This window comes from Corvus hawaiiensis, chromosome 9 (assembly GCF_020740725.1).
Source record: "Corvus hawaiiensis isolate bCorHaw1 chromosome 9, bCorHaw1.pri.cur, whole genome shotgun sequence".
In the NCBI taxonomy this organism is placed as follows: Eukaryota; Metazoa; Chordata; class Aves; order Passeriformes; family Corvidae; genus Corvus; species Corvus hawaiiensis.
Genome location: NC_063221.1, coordinates 21,391,367 through 21,411,011, shown reverse-complemented (window position 1 = coordinate 21,411,011; position 19,645 = coordinate 21,391,367). Strand labels below are relative to the sequence as shown.

Genomic DNA, 19,645 nt, shown 5'->3' with positions numbered 1-19,645 from the left:
TCATGTATTATTCCTCATGCCCTAAAGCAGCACTGTCTCATATGTAAAGGCAAGTAAAAGTAGAAATATTCTGGATGCTCATAAATGCATTGTGCTGCAGTGCCAAAAGAAATACTCTGCACTGCAGGGACATTAACAACCATAAAGCAGCCAGCATTCACAGGTCTATCTACAGTACAATTATACAAGGCACCTTAAACCTTAATTGACTAAAATGCTGATTTACTGAACTTCTGCTGAAGAACCAATGAGCTCATTTTCCAGAGAGCATTACCTTTGGGGGTACTAACTTCTTACACCTTTCTCCTCTCTCCAAACCAGTGCAATTGAGAACACTGTCTAAAAATAATACTCTGTCCTCCCAAAATAGAGGCAAATACTATTCATGCTTCAAAAGAATCAGAAGATTACAGAAATACAGGGAATGATCTTGCATGTCCAGCTTACACACAACACTCCCTCTTCCTACCAGAAACAGGGATAAAACCCCCTTAGAAACAACACTGCATTGTTACACAAGACATAAGAAACACAATGAAAACTACAATACAGAGTAATTCAATACCAGGAAGGAAATAAAGAGCCTCTACCTTTTTTGTGGACTTGTGCCAGTGAAGAGCACGATGGGAATGATTTTGGAGGGCTGTTTGATAAGCGTGTGTTCATCCCTTCAATTGATGATGGTGTTTGGGCTGCAGATACGTCATTCATGTGGACGTCATTGATGTATTCTGAAATTAAGATTTGCACAAATTTTATGAAAAAAATTACTGCAGAATGAACAGACACAATGGTCATGTAACTTATTTCCCACACTGTCAGGCCACTAGACATTTAGGAACGTAACACCATTTCAGTTCCTCTTAAGTTAAGAGCAAAATAAAAAAATCTCACTCTTCTGGTTATCTGAAACCTGACCCAGTACAAACAGTTAACTTTTAAGGGAATTAAAATTGGATTCAGAACACCTAAACTGAAAAAATAAACTAAGAAAGTACATTGTTTACACGTAAAACCACCTACCCTATTTGACCTATACCTCTACTATATTCTACAACCCACTTCCACTCCCACAGATATTCTGGCTAAGATCTTGACTATTTCAATTGTGCTTTAGCAATGCATTACCTGAGAATCGGCTGTGTATCTGTACTTTGACAGTTCCCTGGTTATTTAAAAATTCAGTGGTCTCTGAAACAGTGTTCGTATCTTTTTCCAAGTCTTCCATAGAATTTGCTCGTTTAAGTTTGTTGTTTGATATTTTCTCTTTCTGCCAGTCTTTGGATGTGACTGAGTTGTTATCATCATCCTGAATTAACATGGTTGTTTCTGCAGGATCCTCTAAGACAGGTTTGAAAATTGTGTCATTTTCTGTTTTATCACAGTTACCACAGGATTCACAGGGCTGAAAGCCTAATTCTGACTGGCTCTTATCTTCTTCCATACTCTCTTCAACACTCATAGGCTGGGCATCTTCCAGTTCTACAACTGGTTCTTTAAGTTCCTCATGAAGCAAATCCATTAGACAACGCAAAAATTCTTGTGCGTCCTAGAATTTTAAACAAGTTTTACCATATTACTCTATTTTATCTGGAAGATATTCATATCAGGAAAAGATACAGATAACTAAAAAAGCTGGCTATTAAAGAAGAATAAAGAAAATCCCTCTGTCCCAGGTCTAATGTTCAAAATGACTTTCACTTCTGGACCATGTATGTTTCCTGCATACATTTCTTGCATGTCACAATCTTATACAAGCTTCCTCCAAAACATTCCAACTTGCAAAATAAATTACTTTAACAACATTACTTTAACATATGGCAGCTGTGCTGCCATAGCTTACTGGAATGATAAACGTAACTCAAACAACTACCAGCAGCGTCGTGAGACTCCAGCTTTGCTTGTAATGGAACATTTTAGAGACAGTTTTTGTAAGCCTTATCCAGCAAAGCAACCAGAGCCTTGCTTTCACTGGGCATGAAGTACTTTTATTAAAAAGTGCTATGATGCTACTTAGTCTGTCTTTCCAATGCATCACACTGCCAACAATATTCCAATTCTTCTTCTAAAGCCTCAACAAGATTCCCCAAATGTGTTCCCACAAAGCTGTAAAGTATTACTGAAAGTCTAATCTGTGTTTGGAAACATCTTAAAAGCCACCAAATTTCATCAATCAGCACAGCTGCCTGGTCCTTGGCAATAGAAAGTATCTAATAAAGCACGCAGGCGAGAAAACAAAAGCCTCTTGCTGGCAACTACTACTGCTTTTATTTTCTTCTATTTTCCTTTTTGTATTCTGGTTGTTCATAATACTAATTTTTGCTGCTCAACATTCCCATCCATCAGAGCAATTACTTACTAAGCTCAAAACTGCTGACTACAAAACATTTATTTTCTTAAAAATTGCAACTTACAGAACTAAGTTTGGATTTGGGTAATGAAAAAAAAAACCCAGTATGCCTACTTGCTGGCAATCCTTTCATAAAAAGCCAAAATTAACAAAAACATCAAGATACAGATCAATGAATAAACATTCTTCATTGATCAATGTAATTTTCTCCCTGAAGATTGGACATGGCTGCCCAACTTGCAAGGCTGAGAGCTAGGAGAGCATTGGTTATGAAAGCCCTGCTGTGCTGTAATTGTTGCCATAAAACCTGCTGAACATACAACTGAACTATGATCCAGGCCTAACCTAAAAAGGTCTCATTAAGTGTAACTCTGCATGGAAAAAGACATTTTCATCAGTGTTCAGAGCTGCAAGAATTAAGTTTCCATACAGTTTCTTTTTGGCTATCAAGGCTGAATTTCTACTTTTTCAGAAATCCACGTGGCACTTTAGAAATTCTTGAGCAGATTACAGAACACTAAGATTAATATTTAAACAGTGACTTTACAGCTACATGCAGCAATTGAACATTAAAACATGTGTCCTAATCTTCACTCCACAAATATGAAACATAATGGAAACAGCAAAACTCCTTTTAATAAATGCAGATTCCTGGAAGATACTACTAAGCTTTCCTAATTATGAGGTTTAAATTTCTCACCTAGTCCTAAAGCTTTTAATGAAGTGATCCAAACTGTATGGATGCACCAAGATATTGTATGAAGGAGCAACTGAAGAATGCCTTTGCTATTTAATAATCCCTACCTATTTATCAAGCCACCAACTTGTGGTTCCCATAACACACAAATGGTGGGGCTTTCTTCCAAGATACCAAATGGAAATGCATACTGTGTATTTTTTTTTAAACGTTGGTAGAGAAATATATTAAAAATCTGTTATATTCTTTATTTTTGAATATCTTTGTTTTGTTTTCTGGGACTGCTCAAACATTAGCAGCATTATTTCACACAAAGGAGAAGTTCAGATATTATTAGTTAAATTTTCCTCAAAGAAAAAGAGTTATTCTAAATTGAAGGCCTTTTGAGAATTTGATATAAATAAATATAAAACATGACTTAACTACTGATTATTCAATTTCAGATGATCTACATTCAAGTCATATTAACTAAAGTTTATGTTGCATTTGCTTTAAACAAATACAGGAAGTATGGTATCTTAAGCATTTGATTTCTAATTAAGAGATAACTTTATGGCTCAGGCAGATTTAAAAGACATCAGAAAGTTTTACCTGTTGAGAGTAGCCTCGAAACATTGGATTAACAGTTTTAATTCCTTGAAATAAACCAGTAGGAACAACAGATCCAGGCCTAAAAAAAAGTTTTAAATATATAAACACTGAAAAAGAAAGCATTGAAGTGGATTTTTTTATCTTTGCTGGGATCATAATGTTACCTGCAACTGAACACCAATAATATTAATCTTAACAAAACATAATATTGGTATTGAATTATTAACTACACAATTTTTAAAAACCTGTCATCCAACTGAAACAGTGACTGTATCAGGCCTTTCATGGCACATTTCTTGTCAGACAATCAGATGACAGATCAGACATACTCTCAGCACTGTGCACAATTACTGTTTCTTTACCTTTGTATTTATATTTTGAAGTATTTTCTTAGATCTAACACAAATTCCATATAAGGAAATAAGAGAAATTGATAAAACATTGATACAGAATGAAGAACACGGAGTTAAACATTTCAGATGTATTTCTGGCAAATGTAAACATTTTTAAGAGCTTAATGCTTGCACAGTGCTCATCTAATCTCTTTCTTGTCCTATCTTTGGTATATACAGAAAAGAACAGGTTATAAGGAGTACTTGAGTCCTGCAAGTCAGCCTTTCCTTCCTTATTTTTTTTTAAGAAGAATTCTGTGAACATATGAAATAAAAATTAGAAACTTAGGACAAATTAATGCACCCTCACGACTCTGGAATCTATTTATTATCATTTCATCACCCAAATGATTTAATACCTGCTTTTGTGCCAGAGTTCTGTCATCAGCTTGAGGTAACTTTTACAAATTGCAGGTTTCTTATCTGTTCGGGCTAAGCCTCCACAGTCAAGAAAAAAGTGTGTCAAAGGTGGGCTGAATAAAAAGAAGAAAACAGTAATTTTTTCAGGTTGTTAAAATACAAGAGGAAATTTGCATTTCATACAGGATTATAAAATAAGAAGAGTAATACTATTCTATAATTGAACAATTCCACTTCCTACGTTCTTAAATGCTGCGACCAAACATTTCCTGGTAGGACAACTTCAGCAGTACAGCCACACTGCTCCTCAAACGAGCTCTGACATTTCTCAAAGCACCAGAATTGTCTAATGGGATTCAAATTCAAGGCGACTCCTACTAGCTGTCACAGAAGTACATATGTACCACTCCAGCAACAATCACCATGAGCCTAGTCCACAACAGCATCCCAAACAAATCTTTTCTCTAGAATCCAACAGTGCCACAAGATCTGTGTAGGCAAATAATTTCTACTTAAATGATTATTTATGTTTCTTCCATGCAGTGTTGCCAACTCACATATTCTTTCCTCTCCCTTAAACCTCCTTTCTGAAGTCACAACCCCTCATACACACTGGACCCATTTCCCTCCAAGAAAGGAGACATCACAGCAAACTCACAAAATTTGGCGTTTCTCAACGTAATACTTTCCTCATGGTGCCTTTTCCACTTCTTTATCTTCCAAAGAGATCTGCCTCAGTTCTCCTCTCCCTCATCAAAGAGCCTCAGCGAGGTCCTTAGCCCTGCCCGCTCTTGGCCTGTGGCCACTCACAGTGACCCTGTGTGACACCTGCTCAGGACCTGCCACCGCCCCGCCACTCCTGCTGCATGAAACTTTACAGCCGGGATACTGTTTCTATCTGTTCAACTTCTGCAGATTCCTCCCTTGTGAACTTGTCTAGTATTCCCATGGGATGACATGGGATTTTGCATTCCATCTATCCCTACCCTGATTTAGCACAGAATGTTCCAGACACATTGTTTGTAACAACTGAATTCTGATCCTAGTATCTCTCTTTTTGAATTAGAGTTTATTCTTATGCATTTCCTTTGATTTTACTGTAGCAAAGGAAAAAAAAAAATACAAAGACCAATCCACAAATCCAGTAGCTTTTTTCAGATTTTCTTCTAATTTCTAAAACTGCATATATTTTCATGTAGGAGGCATTAGAATGAAACAGGGAAAAAGCTGAGCGGCCCATATACCATAATAAATTGTTTGCAGGATACAAGACTGAGAGTCATGAAATATATGTCCTCTTCCATGGTAGTGCAGCTCTTCAAACCCCTTAAGACCATCTGGAAAAAATGCATGCATAAGCAAATATAAAATTGCATTAACTATCATTTTCCTTACCAGTTGGAAAGAGCTTGTAAAGCTGCATTCATGTAACAAGTGTTTCCAATATTTTTTAATCCTGTTAGACCTGAAAAACAGAATAAATACAAGTCTGTTAATCCAATAATTCCTAGAAAATACATATTAATCAAAACACTCGTAACACTTGGCACGCCAATTATAATGCAGAATTGCAACTAAAAGAAACACAGGACTCCTAAAGGAATACCAATCTAACTAGAAGTAGTAATTAAGTGTTTTGATCTTGATTGACTAAAACACTTCAGACAAGTGGACTGTATTTCATCTTACTAACTTTTCACAGTTTATGATACCTGCAGATTTTAATTTAAAATAATTTAATTTAAAAGTTTTACTTCAGCTAATGACTTATCTGGTCAGTTAAAGTGTTGCTATGCTGCACTTGTAACTAATCACATTACCAAAAGCTTCTCAAAGATTTCATTCTTCTGTCCCAAGTTCATACTAAGTCAGATTACACTCAATATTCAAAATGTACTCAGCATGTGATTATCCCAGACTAGTCCTGCAATTAGTCTTTTTTTATTTCAATGATACACCTTTACTTTTACAAACAGACTGCTCAGCTCAGACTTCCCCACACAGTTTATTTCCTAACCCACACTCTTTACGTTTTTTACAGATAGTCACATATACTTTTTCCACACACATGAAAGTTATAATAACATATATTCTTTCCATTATTATGAATTATGCTATTCATGGCTACTAAAGTGTTACATTAATGAAGTAATATTTCAAAATAAAATTGCTTTTGTATGAGGGAACAGTAACATTTCTAAGCAAAGAATCAGTAAAACTCAAAAATTTAAAAAACTTAACAAACATTCAGCAACCAATGCTGATGACTCTATGCACTATGACTCTTGAAGTGTAGGAACTAACCCAGTAGTTTTAGTCTGTGGCAGAAAAATAAGTTACTTAGAAAAATCTTTCTACACCTGAAAACCACTTGGGTTACTTCAGTTACAATTTCTAATAGACAGGACTTAAAAATTGAGTTTTAAAATGTCCTTCTATCTGTCTGAATGGAAATACAGTCCTGCTTCCCGCACTAGAACATGCATTCCAAATTCTGCTACAAAGAGAACAATCATTCTTACTGAAATTGGAAAGCAAGAGCAGTCAGAGGATTTTAATTTTATTTCATTTTTTTAGAGGCAGCAGATATTTCAGAAATATACTCTCACTGCATTTTTCCAGCCTGTAGTATTGCAAGGAAAGTTTTTAAACAGACTTCTTTACTGGTGAAGATATATGCTAATGTTTGCTTCACCAAAAGCATTTCAAAAGAAATTTTAAGAGCAAAGTTAGAACAAAGCTAAAGAAGTTTCTTCCTTTCAATTTGGTGTCTTAACATAGTCATATCATCATTACTGAGAACTTTAATGCAATTCTAATTGTATATTATTGCAATGTAAGCGACATTCCCCAAAATCTTAATAACACAAGAAGAGATAAAAATAAACAAATACACGCATTGGTTGGAGAAACTAACTAGGGATAAAACACATGGCGTAACGATTTAAGGGCAGATGGCAAATTAGTGGAGTGGTGTCATATCCTCTAAGACTGTGCCAGACAACAGAAGGGACAAGGCAGGTTTTCTGACCAATGCCAGCAGACTTAGAGAGGGAAAGCTGGTAGTGAAGGAGACCCATGCTGTGGTCTAACTCTAGCCAGCAGCTCAACCCCCCAGAGCCACTCACTCACTCCTTCACAGTGGGATGGGGGGGAATTGTAGAAGTGAGAAAACTCATGGGTTGAGATAAAGACAATTTAATAGGTGAAGCAAAAGCTGTTTGCACAAGCAAAGCAAAACAAGGCATTCACTCACCACTTCCCATGGGCAGGCAGGTATTCTGCCATCCCCAGGGAAGCAGGGCTCCGTCATGAATAATTGTTACTTGGGAAGACAAATACCCTAACTCTAAAAGTCCCCATCTTCCTCCTTCTTCTCCCAGGATACCATATGTTATGGAATATCCCAGTGATCAGTTGGGGTCAGCTGTCCCAGTTATGACCCTTCCCAACTTCTTGTGCACCCTCAACCCGCTCCCTGGTGGGTGGTGTGAGAAACAGAGGTTGACTGTAAGCCCTGCTCAGAAATAACTGAAACATCTCTACCTTATCAACCTGTTTTCAGCACAAATCTAAAAACACAGCCCCACAGCAGCTGCTGTGAAGAAAATTAACTCTTGCCCAGCCAAAACTGGCACATTCATAAATCAGAGTAACTTTTCTCCCATCACTGATGGAAAACAAACTGCCTTGACATATGCAATGTATCTCAAAAACAACAGCTCATCGATCTGCTGGTCATATTTTTCTGAAAAAAATGGTACTTAGAAACATTTTCTTTACCATCAAATACACCCATCCTTTTTGGAATGATCAATAATAATCTGAGACTTAAAAAAAATAGTAATTATTATGTTCTCTTATGAAATGAAAGATTAAAGCTTCACTGTTGGGGATTAGCTTCACTGTTTGGGATTTCATCACTCTTATTTTCATCTTTACACTAGATTTAGTATGAGGGTGGGGTAGTCCTTGATATGAGAAAGGTTGGCAGTGCATGAAATCAATCATGTCAAGGAGAAAACAAATAACCAAAACCCCACACTAGGATATTACAGGCTCAGAAAAGCATTATTCAAAATGCAGAAAAGCATTCAAATCAGGAGGCTTTTAGGGCAGGCAAAAACAGTAGAACAGATTTTAAAAAAGCCTTTACCCAGAGTGTCTACAACACCAACTGAACTAAACATTACTCCAACATCCTTTCTTATTTTTGTTGCTGCTTGCACAGGTGTACCGGGTGCACTACAATTTACCACCACAGCCTCTGCTCTGAAGGTAAGTCAGATTGCCGCAAGGAAGATGAAAATAAAATAAACATCTGAGTTGGAGCAGAAAAGGAAACAGTTCCACTTAGAAGAGAATTAGTATACAGCTGGAAAACAGACTTGAAAACATACTCATGCAATAATGCACAGGGTTTTGCTTTTATTACCTCTGGTCTTCAATTCATCTTCTTCCACTTCTATATCTAAGTCATCAAATACAGCTGCTAATGGAATCTTTAGTGTGGGATTACTGGGTATTTTAAAATCCTTAAAAGGAGAAAAAGAATTACTTACTTCTATTAATCACTTTTCCACTTAATTAAGCTTATGTGTAATTTTACCAACAAATCTAGAACCAGAAAATGATGTGAATGCATTTTGAAATCTCACTGCACATGAAGTGAGAACATCAGGGCTCCACAGGTACCCTGAGAAATACTAAGAACCCCCCATGTTTTTGTTTTCAGGTCGCTGCATGCTTTTCTAACAACAACTGAAGAACCAAAACAAAGCCAGGGATGGCATCTCTTTCCCCTGGGTAACAAAGCAGCCTTGAAGAGGCTAAGAGGAAGAGCTAAGGCAGGAGCCATCACCTAAGCCAGTGAAGGTGTTTCTGATGTGCCAGCAGATGGCTCACTACAGTTAATGAAGACAAATTAAGGTCTTGAAAGAAAAATGTACAGATAGAGAAACAAAGTAGTAGACAGGCAGGCATTTATTGTATGACAGGCTCTTTTTGTGAGCACATAAATAAAAACCCTCAACAAAATGTTTCATAGACTTTGTACATTCTACTCATTTTTCTTTGTATTATACCTGTTTCCTTGGAAGATTAAAGCAGGTTAAATATAACAGAAGTCCAGAAGACTGAACTCAGCTTTATATCAAGTGACAAGAATTTCTAGACAACAGAAATTTTTAGAAAATTCCAATGGTGATATTCCAATTGAGCTGCTGGCATTTTATGAGAAAATGACCAGATAACATTCATATTAAATACTAAATTTTGAAGTAAAAGTACTTCTTCATTACATAGACTGAAAAATTGCCCATCTTTCTGTTCAACCTGTGCATGATGGTCTCTCTTTTACAGCTCTACATCTCAAGCAAAACACATTTAGAAATACTGTATTTCTACTTGTGACTGTTTTAACCAAGTTACCTGTCATTTTTATGTAACTACATTACATGTGCAATAAAGAAATAACACTTCCTTCTTCAGCTACAAGCATTATTCCAAACAATTTTACTTAAGAAATTGCAGTGCAACTTTCTCCAAGACAACACTTATCTAAGAAAAAAAAGATCAGAGTGAGCAGTACTGATGCCAGTAAAGCCAAAAAAACTTTATGAAAATAGAGAGGAATAAAGCCACAAGAATGGAGGAAAAGTCAGTCTCTCACTTAAGAGAAAACACAATGTTTACTGCAAAGCTACAGCTGCCTTTGTTCCATTGGGTTAAAAAATACCTGCACACTGTTTTCTTGTGCTTGGTGAGACAATCTTGCACTTGGTAATGGAGAATGAGATCCTAGTTTTCTATCCAGGAATACTTCCTTACTACAGGCGTAACACCAAACACGGAGAGTAGTAAGGTTGACAGTCAGACAGTGCTTTGTCTCCTAAAACAGAACAAAAACCACAACTGGGATTCAGAAATTGGGAAAAACTAAATACTGCTAAATACAAGCTAGAATAGCTACATTAAAATTCTAGGTTTTTCAACAATGAAACAAGTATGTGTGTTAGAATATTAAAAAAGAGCAATTCAATTACTGACATTTTAGCACAAACATTCGTTTTCAGTACAAATCACTCAAATTAGCAACAAGATGCAATCAGAATCCAAGACATTGTCATATCTGACATGCTTCTCTGTAATTAAAAAAATAAGAAGAAAAACTCTTGTTAGAAGTGCTACAATTCACAACAAACCAGTTTTCAAGGAATATCTGTAACTGGCCGTAATGGGAGCTACCTCCTCTGCAATGTTTATTTCTACTGGTTTGCTGTAAGAAATTCAGGCTGTGTGCAGCAATCTAAAGACTAAGATAAAATTTTTAGTTCAGTTACAGTAAGAGGTGCTCAGATCAAACCAAACATTCTAGACTCAAATAGTTCTTCTGTTGACAGCTTCACGCTGTGAAGCAATATGAAAACTTGACAGATGAAGAATATTTTTTTGTTCAAATCTTAAGGTTTTTTTAGCCTCCTCGCTTAATGTAAGATTGGGTACACAACTGCTAGCTTCCTCCAAATATTTTCATAAATCCTCCCTGTATTTCTTCCTTATATGTCAGCATCAGCCAGGTTTATAGACAATGAGGGGATTTGCTAGAAATTAGGAAAATACTACAACTGCTACAGGACGGGCAAGTTCCTTCTCTCTTCACTTAGTAAAACCTTGTACAAGAACAATGTTTTTAATGGAAAGTGGGCTAAAAACTCATCAGGTAGCCCTCCCCCCACTAAAAATATCAGACTTACATAAATAACTCAAACAATTTCAAACATGAGAATATGCTTAATTCTGCAGCTTCAGATCCATACATAATTACAAGACTTCAGAGCAATAGCTTAGTAATTTTCTTGGAGTGGATGCAATGAACATGACTGTTTGCAGTACAGGGAGCCTTGCTGGTGTAAACTGGAGTAAGCAGAAGTTGGGTCATGCCAACCTCACTTCTCTCATTTTAATAAGTTTATTGATATTTTTATTAAAGAAGAATCCAGAAAAGTGCTTACTATCCTCAAATTAAAATTAAGTAATAAGAAAATCAAGACAAGGATGTCACAGACACAGAATTAATAGTTTGCCTGCTTTCTCCTACCTGGCGAGTACATAACATTGCTAAGGCAGCACGCAAAGCAGGAATAAACTACTGTAAGAAGCCAAGAGGTATAAAACTGTAGGCAAGAAATTCAGGGACCATCTGTTCCCCAACTACTCTAGAAACACCTCATCTCTGAGTCTATTGTTAAGGCTTTAGAACTGTGATTCAGCTTTAACAGCTGATAAAAAAACTCTGAAAGTATTTATATAGATTTATATTAATGCACTATCTATTTGTATAAATATATACTCACTCTTCTCAAGGTCCTGCTTCAAAACAAAACCAAAGAATTCAGGAGTGGTGGTAAAATGCAGTCATAAGACCACTCCTTGTAAAACCCTTGTATCAGGCAGCCACAGAAATTTACACTGAAGTAGTGAAGTAATACACATAAGCTGAGGTACTCAATAAGTCCTCTGTGCATCTTGAAAATCAGCAGTAATTTTTCTTCTTTTTATTTTCATTTCCACCATGTTTTTTAGAAGAATTGCATAACTAAGTATGCAGCTGCACATGAACTATAAGCTCACATGCTCCTACTTAGCAAGACCTGCTTCTGTAACATGAAAAACAATTACAGCTAATCAAACCTCCATAGTTAGCAAACATAGGCTATTGACTTTACTGAAATAAAAGTTCTCTACTTCAGTGCTTCAAGAAACTGTTACCAGCAAACACACATACCTGGGAATGGGTGGTACTGTGATCAACATGGGATTCACCACAGCCAACATATGTACATCTGTTCTGTTGGGCAAGATACACAGAAGTATACAGAATTAAAAAGTGGTCTCAAACAGGTTTACAGAATAGGAATATACTGCCAGTCCCTTTAAAATTCACTCAAATTTCAAACCTTCAGGGTCCTACTCAAACCAAGAGACATGCACAGTAAGCAATAAAATAAATATCACCTAAAGTAAAAAAGAATGCTGCAAGATTTAACTCAACTTCTCTCACTGATGGGCAACATTTGGAATACAATTTTTTGGCCATTTTTATATATTTATTCATATTACTGTCAACATATATTTTTTACAATTCCTTATTTGGTGAAGATTGTTACAGAAAACACAAAGTTAATCCAGTGTCTGAGTGGTGAAATACTGAATGGCAACAGCCTCGGACCATGACATGTTTATACAAAAATCCCGGCCTGCCCCTATCTGCAGTGCCTATTCATCAGAGCATTGCTTCACAACTGATTAGTTTCTTCACCTTTACATAAGGGTTTCCAGCACTATATGGCTAAGAACTTGCCACATTCTAGTTATAACATGCAAAATAATTGTCAATTTTAATCATGCTCATTGCAAAATATATTTGGCTGAGTCGAGTGTGGAATCTTGCAGCTGCCAATCTTCAAGCAATTTTTGTTAATTCCTCATTTGCATGAGTCAGGCCAATCACACAGGAGGGTATAGCAGGTTATCTGTATAACTCTCTAAGCATGTTAATTTATACAATCAAATAGTAGCTGAACATGGCCAATTTACAATATTAAATAATCACAGATATTTGTTAGGTTACAGATAGTTTTCATGCTGGGATCTCACCAGGTTTTTCTACTGAAAAAGGTGAAGACAAGATGCCAATTCATCCAAGAGGAGAAACATCACAGCATGACATTAAGTGTCCTACTGCCACTACAAGACTCTCCTATGGAAATGTTGGTATAAAATTTAGTTTTTCAGTAACAGTCTAAGAGCTCTATGTGAGAAATAAAAAATATGTTTTAAGCTTGACAGCATTTTCCCACCTGCCAGGTTGATGCATCCCTGAACACCTCTTCCCTACTCCCAAGAGGTTTTTTTATATGTAATTAAAACTTCAGGCCAGCTAACAAGACATTAAACACTGTTTTTCCCCCTTCATCTCTGCTATTGACAGAAGGAGCAAAATAATCTGATCTCTTAATTGTTACCACCACCCACCAAAAAGGACACAAATGAAGGGGATTTTAAAAAATGCTCATAGATACACCTAAAAGGTGGCATTAGCCTAGAGATCCTTCTGACAGTACTTAAAGAAAAGTTGCCATGAAATGAAGTCAAGCCTACAGGGCAACATTTCAATCTCTGTAAACAGCTGTAAGTCCAAAGACACAAGACATTTTAAAAACTAAGTTAGCTGTATGCTTTCCAATTGGGATCATAGATCAGTCAGAAGCAACATATTTGAGTTTTCTGTATTTTTTTAAATACAGTGAAAATTATGGCTTTTTGTAGAAAGCAAGAAGAGTCAGGCAAAAGCATATTTATGACACAGCTAAACCCAAGGTAAAGACTGGATGAAATCTGCACAAAGGAGAATGTTCATATAAGCTTCTGCAAGTTCCAAAATAAGGGGTTTTTTTCTTTGTTTTGCTTAAGAATAAAAAATTCAGAGTATGCATTATTATGTAAAATGTCTGCATTTACTACTAGATGTTACTACTACAAATGCTAAGAAAGGCTTACAAAAAGTAATTTAGTTAATTCAGGAATAATAAATTATTTTTTAGATCTACAGACCCAGAAAAAGATTAAAAAAACTTTCAGAACTTAAGAGCTAAAAAGTATCACAACTGACATAAAACCACTAATATGCTACCTTCCCTCTTATAAAAAAGAAAATCTCATTTTAAGCATATTATTCTTAAATGACAAGAAATATGTACCCAATAGATGGTAAATAATTTAAAAAATAAACTGCAGAAGAAGCTTTGTTTTTAAATGGTAAGTTAAACTAATTTAAAAAACTTCATTACAGATGCTTCTTAAAAAAAAAAATACTATCAACTTTAACTTTACTAGAAAATGACTCTACTATGGAACAACAGAACAACTTACCTCTAAGCATGCCCAAAGGTTGGGTCCTCTGACTTTACAGTCCTGACAAGTGCCCTATTGGAGTTCAACACAAAAGCAAGCATTATTTCACTTACTTTCACCAGTATAACACAGCTTCAAGACAAAACCAGAAAAAATACTGTTGAATAACTTCAAGACAAAAATACTGATGAATAAGACATGAAAGGATATGTTGATAACCAACCTAGTTTTTTGCTTCCCATAATCTCAAGATCAGCATATTTTTCTACCAAAAGCTCAGATTTCTCTCTGACTTTCCATCTTAAACCAAAAATCGCTTTTCTATGTAAGGCACAATTATGTACCATATCACATAATTATAATAATCTTCATAATTGGTCTTTCCTATAAATTTAACATAGAAATAAAAGTGATAGAACTTTTAATAAATTCACATTCCTTCTTGCAGACACCACCTGCAAAGGTTTACACAAAAAAGATGCAACACTAGAAAAATGCTGTACTCCTCAGTAGCAAATTAACGGTTATAGAAATTTAGCACCATGGACAGAAAAGGTTTCACTTTTCATCACCTCCCAGCTAAAATGAGTTACAAGATCCTCCTTTGTTACATTTATTAACATTAGCTTGAAACCAAGAGATCAGGGAGGGGAGGTTTCTCAAACTGTGGCTTCTCTATCAGAAAGAGAACTGTTACCCAAGTAAACTCAAGCATAAATTTCTTTGTTCCAGTTTCTACTTGAAGTCAGTTGGACTATGCTACATTGACATTCCAAGTAACTAAATGCTACAATGGCAATGAAAATAAAGTTCAGCTTGGGGCTATGCTAACTCTTTTAACTAATGATTCCATTAAAACATCACTTGTGGCAAAGGTTCTCTTTAAGTGCTGAAAAATAGTTTTTCAGCTTCATCAAGTCCATAATTCTTCTCATACTTTATTTAAACCTTACTATTCCAGTAGAGGAGCTTTTACCCATGCTTGACACTTAAATGCATCTTATAACTAATAATACACTAAAATGTGGACCTAAAAAACCTGACCAGTTAACAGTGATAGGAAGAAAGTGAATTGCTACAACTCACATGAGATTTCTGTATTAATTCCTCCTTTGTTATCTCACCAACTGATTCCAAGTGTGGGCAATTGCTGCTGGGTGATGACATTGCTGAAGCTGTATTTTCCAAGATCCTGTAGCTGGAATTTCCAACACCAGGGAATCACCTGTCAACAGAAGTAAGAATGAGTAAAACCCAATTCCTTAAAATAGACAGCAATATTAGATATCTAACATGCAACATATACATAACTTTTAAAACAATGTGCCTTTTAGACTAAGTTAGTATAAATAACATTATTAAGATACTCCAATAGCCCAAACTAAACCTGCTGACTTCTAAAATGAAATCCAATGACTTCCAGGTCATAAACTAAAAGAATCCTGAATGTGGCAGAGCTGATTTGGGTAAATTATTTAACTTCCTGGACTCTGTCATGGCACCGAAATGACATTAACATTAGTTTTCAAGCCTACCTAGAACTGACAGTGGCTTTGACTGTATACTCTGGAACAGGATCTTTGCAACACTGCTGAAGTGTGCTGAAGCTGTGAAGGCTAAACTGCAGGAACACAAGACTCATTTATCACAGGATAAAGAAACTATCTTGGTTTTATTTATTTACAAAGACGCATTCTAGATTCAGACATATTATATAGCAAAAGGAAACTGCAACTTGTGACTCACACGTAGCACTAAACACTCAGCAAACTTTTATCTTGTTCTCTTTGCCACTCCAAGGTCTCTGGTGCGGACACAGAAACTTATCAGAAATAAAAAATGCTAAATACAATCACATTATTATTCCAATAGCTGCATGGAAAGCAACAGAAAGAAAATAAAAAAATTAACTCTGTAATGTTCTTTTTATAAAAATACTCCAACTGACTCATTCAGACAGGGACCATCCAATAACTTCATTTCAGTTTCGTCATTTAAACAACTATTATTGATGACTCAATCTCTCTAAAGGCCAAGAAAAAATTAACTTTTTTTGTCCAATTATTATCTGTCCAATGTAGTGCTCCTTTATCAATACTTGCAACTAAACTTCAACTCAGTGATGTACTCTCCTTGATCAGTTTGCAGCCTTTGGAACTGTTATCAATACCTCTTTCCACTTTGCCTGTGTGCTTTGGCATCTTTAGGTTTGTTCCTTCCTCTTATAGGACCAATCACTCCTTTGAATATTAAGCACCCTACAGCTTTGACAGAGTGAGGGAAAACAAACCTTGCATAATGGGCATCTCAGACACACTCTCTGGTAAACTCTCAGCTTATTATGTCTGACTTGTTTTTTAATTCCATTGCCTTGCAATAAGATCCCTTTGAATCAAGAGCCATTTCAGCTCCCTTTGGTCATTTTTCTATGTATGTGTGTGTATGTGTATAAATAGTCTGTTTTATTACTATAAACATTGTTACACAAATAATATTATTAAAGTATTACATATTATTTGTTTTGAAATAATGTGATACTTCATGTCACATATTATATGAACATATGTATATACCTGCATATATACACTCAAATACATTTTCTTTACATATAAGCAATTACTTATATACAAATAATGTATTTATTATACATATAATTGTATAAATAGATTCAAAAATGAGTGTGTATGTTTCAGTCTTTTTTAATATCATGTTAACAGTTGTTCAACAAAGTATTTCAGAACTTATCTCACAAGACTGAAAATACCACAGTAAATTAATCATTTAGGATTTTTTTTCTAGATGAGATCTAAATTCTCTTCCTGGACCAGTGACATGACATTTAAAATGCATTATTCTAAAACATAAGCTCCAGCTGGAGAAGTACTTCCTCAGTTCAGTGACAGACTGTCTGTAATCTATATACACTGTTACTCAAAGACACTTTAAATAAGGCAACAGTTTTTCAAGCCAAATCTCCTCAACTTCCATCATATTAGCAATTCCTCTTTGAACTGTAAAGTTCCCTTTCAGAACAGAAATGGCAACACAAATGCATATTACATCTTCCACAGTTTGCAAAGTCTGTTCAAATGTTAAAAAAGGACAAGTGAGTTTCAAATAAAGCCCTGAGAACATTAAATGCAGTGAGATTATTTAATACAAATGCTTTAGAAAGACTGATATAATGGATTAGGTAAAGCTTTAGGCCTAATTTTTTTATGAAAGAAGCTTTCTAAATGCATTATTCCAAGTAATACAAAGCAATGAATGGAGACTTCACCTCATGCTGCCAGATTTGTATTTAATGTATTTAACTTTTCATACACGGAATTGCACAAATCGAAACCTGCAGTCCTGAACAAACCCAAACCCAGGAGTTCTGCTCATGCCAGTTTCTGTTTCTTGGTCTGCACCTCTCTTTTTCTAATAATCATCAGAAAGGCCAAAGCTGTTCAAACTCAGGTCCCTGTAGATATGGTCCCTATTCCTTGTCCATATGGAGAGCATCTCTTGTGGAAGTGTACTTAATGTTACAAATTCTTCACGTGCCATTATACGAGCAAAGCTGAATGGCCTTTCTTTCATGTTTTGTTAACAAATTTTTTACACACCTCCTTCCATCTTGAAGCACTGTGATAACTCACTGTACTGCCATAACCTCGGTAGCTCAATATACATAGCTGCAGAAACACATTCTGTAAATTTTTATGTTAAAGTCTAAAACTGTAAAATTAATTCAAAACCATGACTCATCCTTCACCTCCCTAAGTCCTAGCAAGCCCAGGGTAGCCCCTCCCTCACTCACTGACCTTCCTCCATGTCACCACTTCCTACTCTGTCTGAAGAGATTGCATTTCTTCCCCTGCAGCTCATTATCACATCTGCTTTTACACCAGCTTCTGCATTGCGCTGATCTCATCCAAAAATTGTTTTTCTGCATTTTCAGTAATTGAAAAAAACCCCAAAACAATCCAACAAGCCTACTTCCGTAGTTTCTCTTGCATTCCATTTTATACTCCTGTTCCAAAGCTGGAGTATATCTCCATTTCATGATCCCAGTGAGATCATAGAATCACAGAATGGCTTGGGTTGAAAGAAACCTTAGAGATCATCTGTATCAAAACCCTCTGCCATGGGCAGGGATGCCACTGACTAGATCAGGTTGCTCAGGGCCCCAACCAGCCTGGCCTCGGACACTTCCAGGGATGGGGCATCCACAACTTCTCTGAACAACCTGTTCCAGTGCCTCACCACCCTCACAGCAAAGAATTTCTTCCTAGTATCTAATCTAACAATCCTGCCCTCTGAGTTCAAAGTCATTCCCCCTTGTCCTATCACTACAGGCCCTTGTGAAAAGTCCTGCTCCAATTCTCTTACAGCCCCTTTAGGCACTGGAGGTTATATAATGTGTCCCTCTCCTCTCTTCTCCTGGCTGAACAGCCCCAACTCCCTCAGCCTGTTTCCACACTAACTGTTCCTGATCACACTCACGCAATAAGCTTCTCATCAAATGCTTCCCAAATATCTGGGAGGAACTTTGCAGTCTACTGCCAGCTCTCTCCATTGCTTTTCTTCAGAGGTTTCAGTTCACCTATCTCAATGCTTCATACTACAGCATCCCATCAAGTGAACCAATTAATGTTCCAAAGCAGGAATTATCAAAATGCTTGTGCTTAGAGCATGCACAGTTATATTCAAAGAAAAAAGTATCTTGAACTCCAGTCTTGGGATTTTTTTTGTGTTCCTGACAAGGCTTTTCATTCACCAAGAAAAAAAATTTGAGCCATCAGAGAAATATGAACCATAATGCAAAGCATCATGACCAGCAACCTAGTTATTATTCAGTAGAATTCCACAGCACCACCGACTTGTGTGGTGCCTACCATGGAAGACCTATCGCACCCCCAGAAAAATTCCACCAAACAGTAAGAGAATTCAACTGATCTCGAAAATTATCTTTGGCTTGTGTAAGGAACCCAGTATTGCCTACAGAAACAAAACAGACTTTAAATTCTTTCCAAAATTTTTGAATTAATGATTTCATCTGCCTAGTTACAGTAGTTAACACTTCAACAGATACTGAAATAAACAATTATATGTGTTATGTATTCCACTGATGTTCTAAATATGGAGTCATTTTAACAGATCATTTTACGGAGTTCAGTAAGGGAATGCTGATGGAAGATTTTAAGAATAAAACGATTATTTTGAAGACATCAATTACATGAAGCAGAAATTGTGTCCTCATTACAGGCTTTTATTATTTTGTCGGTACAGCTCTGAATAACAGCATCTCAAACCAGTAATCTCTAAGTTCAGGCTCCTTAGCTGCACTCATAG

At 36.1% G+C, this 19,645-nt stretch overlaps 1 protein-coding gene across 3 annotated transcripts in view; it reads right to left on the bottom strand.

The window, feature by feature from the left end:
* Window positions 1-19,645, bottom strand: part of USP33 (ubiquitin specific peptidase 33) — a 38,444-nt gene that overhangs the window by 17,195 nt on the left and 1,604 nt on the right. For all 3 annotated transcript variants that reach the window (XM_048313502.1, XM_048313503.1, XM_048313504.1), the window contains exons 2-11: window positions 15,392-15,530; window positions 14,324-14,377; window positions 12,177-12,239; window positions 10,128-10,280; window positions 8,826-8,925; window positions 5,786-5,855; window positions 4,390-4,503; window positions 3,639-3,717; window positions 1,129-1,549; window positions 591-731 (exon numbers count right to left, since the gene is read on the bottom strand). In XM_048313502.1, the coding sequence (XP_048169459.1) occupies window positions 591-731; window positions 1,129-1,549; window positions 3,639-3,717; window positions 4,390-4,503; window positions 5,786-5,855; window positions 8,826-8,925; window positions 10,128-10,280; window positions 12,177-12,239; window positions 14,324-14,377; window positions 15,392-15,472 (1,276 nt within the window). In that variant the 5' untranslated portion in view covers window positions 15,473-15,530. The remainder of the gene's footprint in view (window positions 1-590; window positions 732-1,128; window positions 1,550-3,638; window positions 3,718-4,389; window positions 4,504-5,785; window positions 5,856-8,825; window positions 8,926-10,127; window positions 10,281-12,176; window positions 12,240-14,323; window positions 14,378-15,391; window positions 15,531-19,645) is intronic.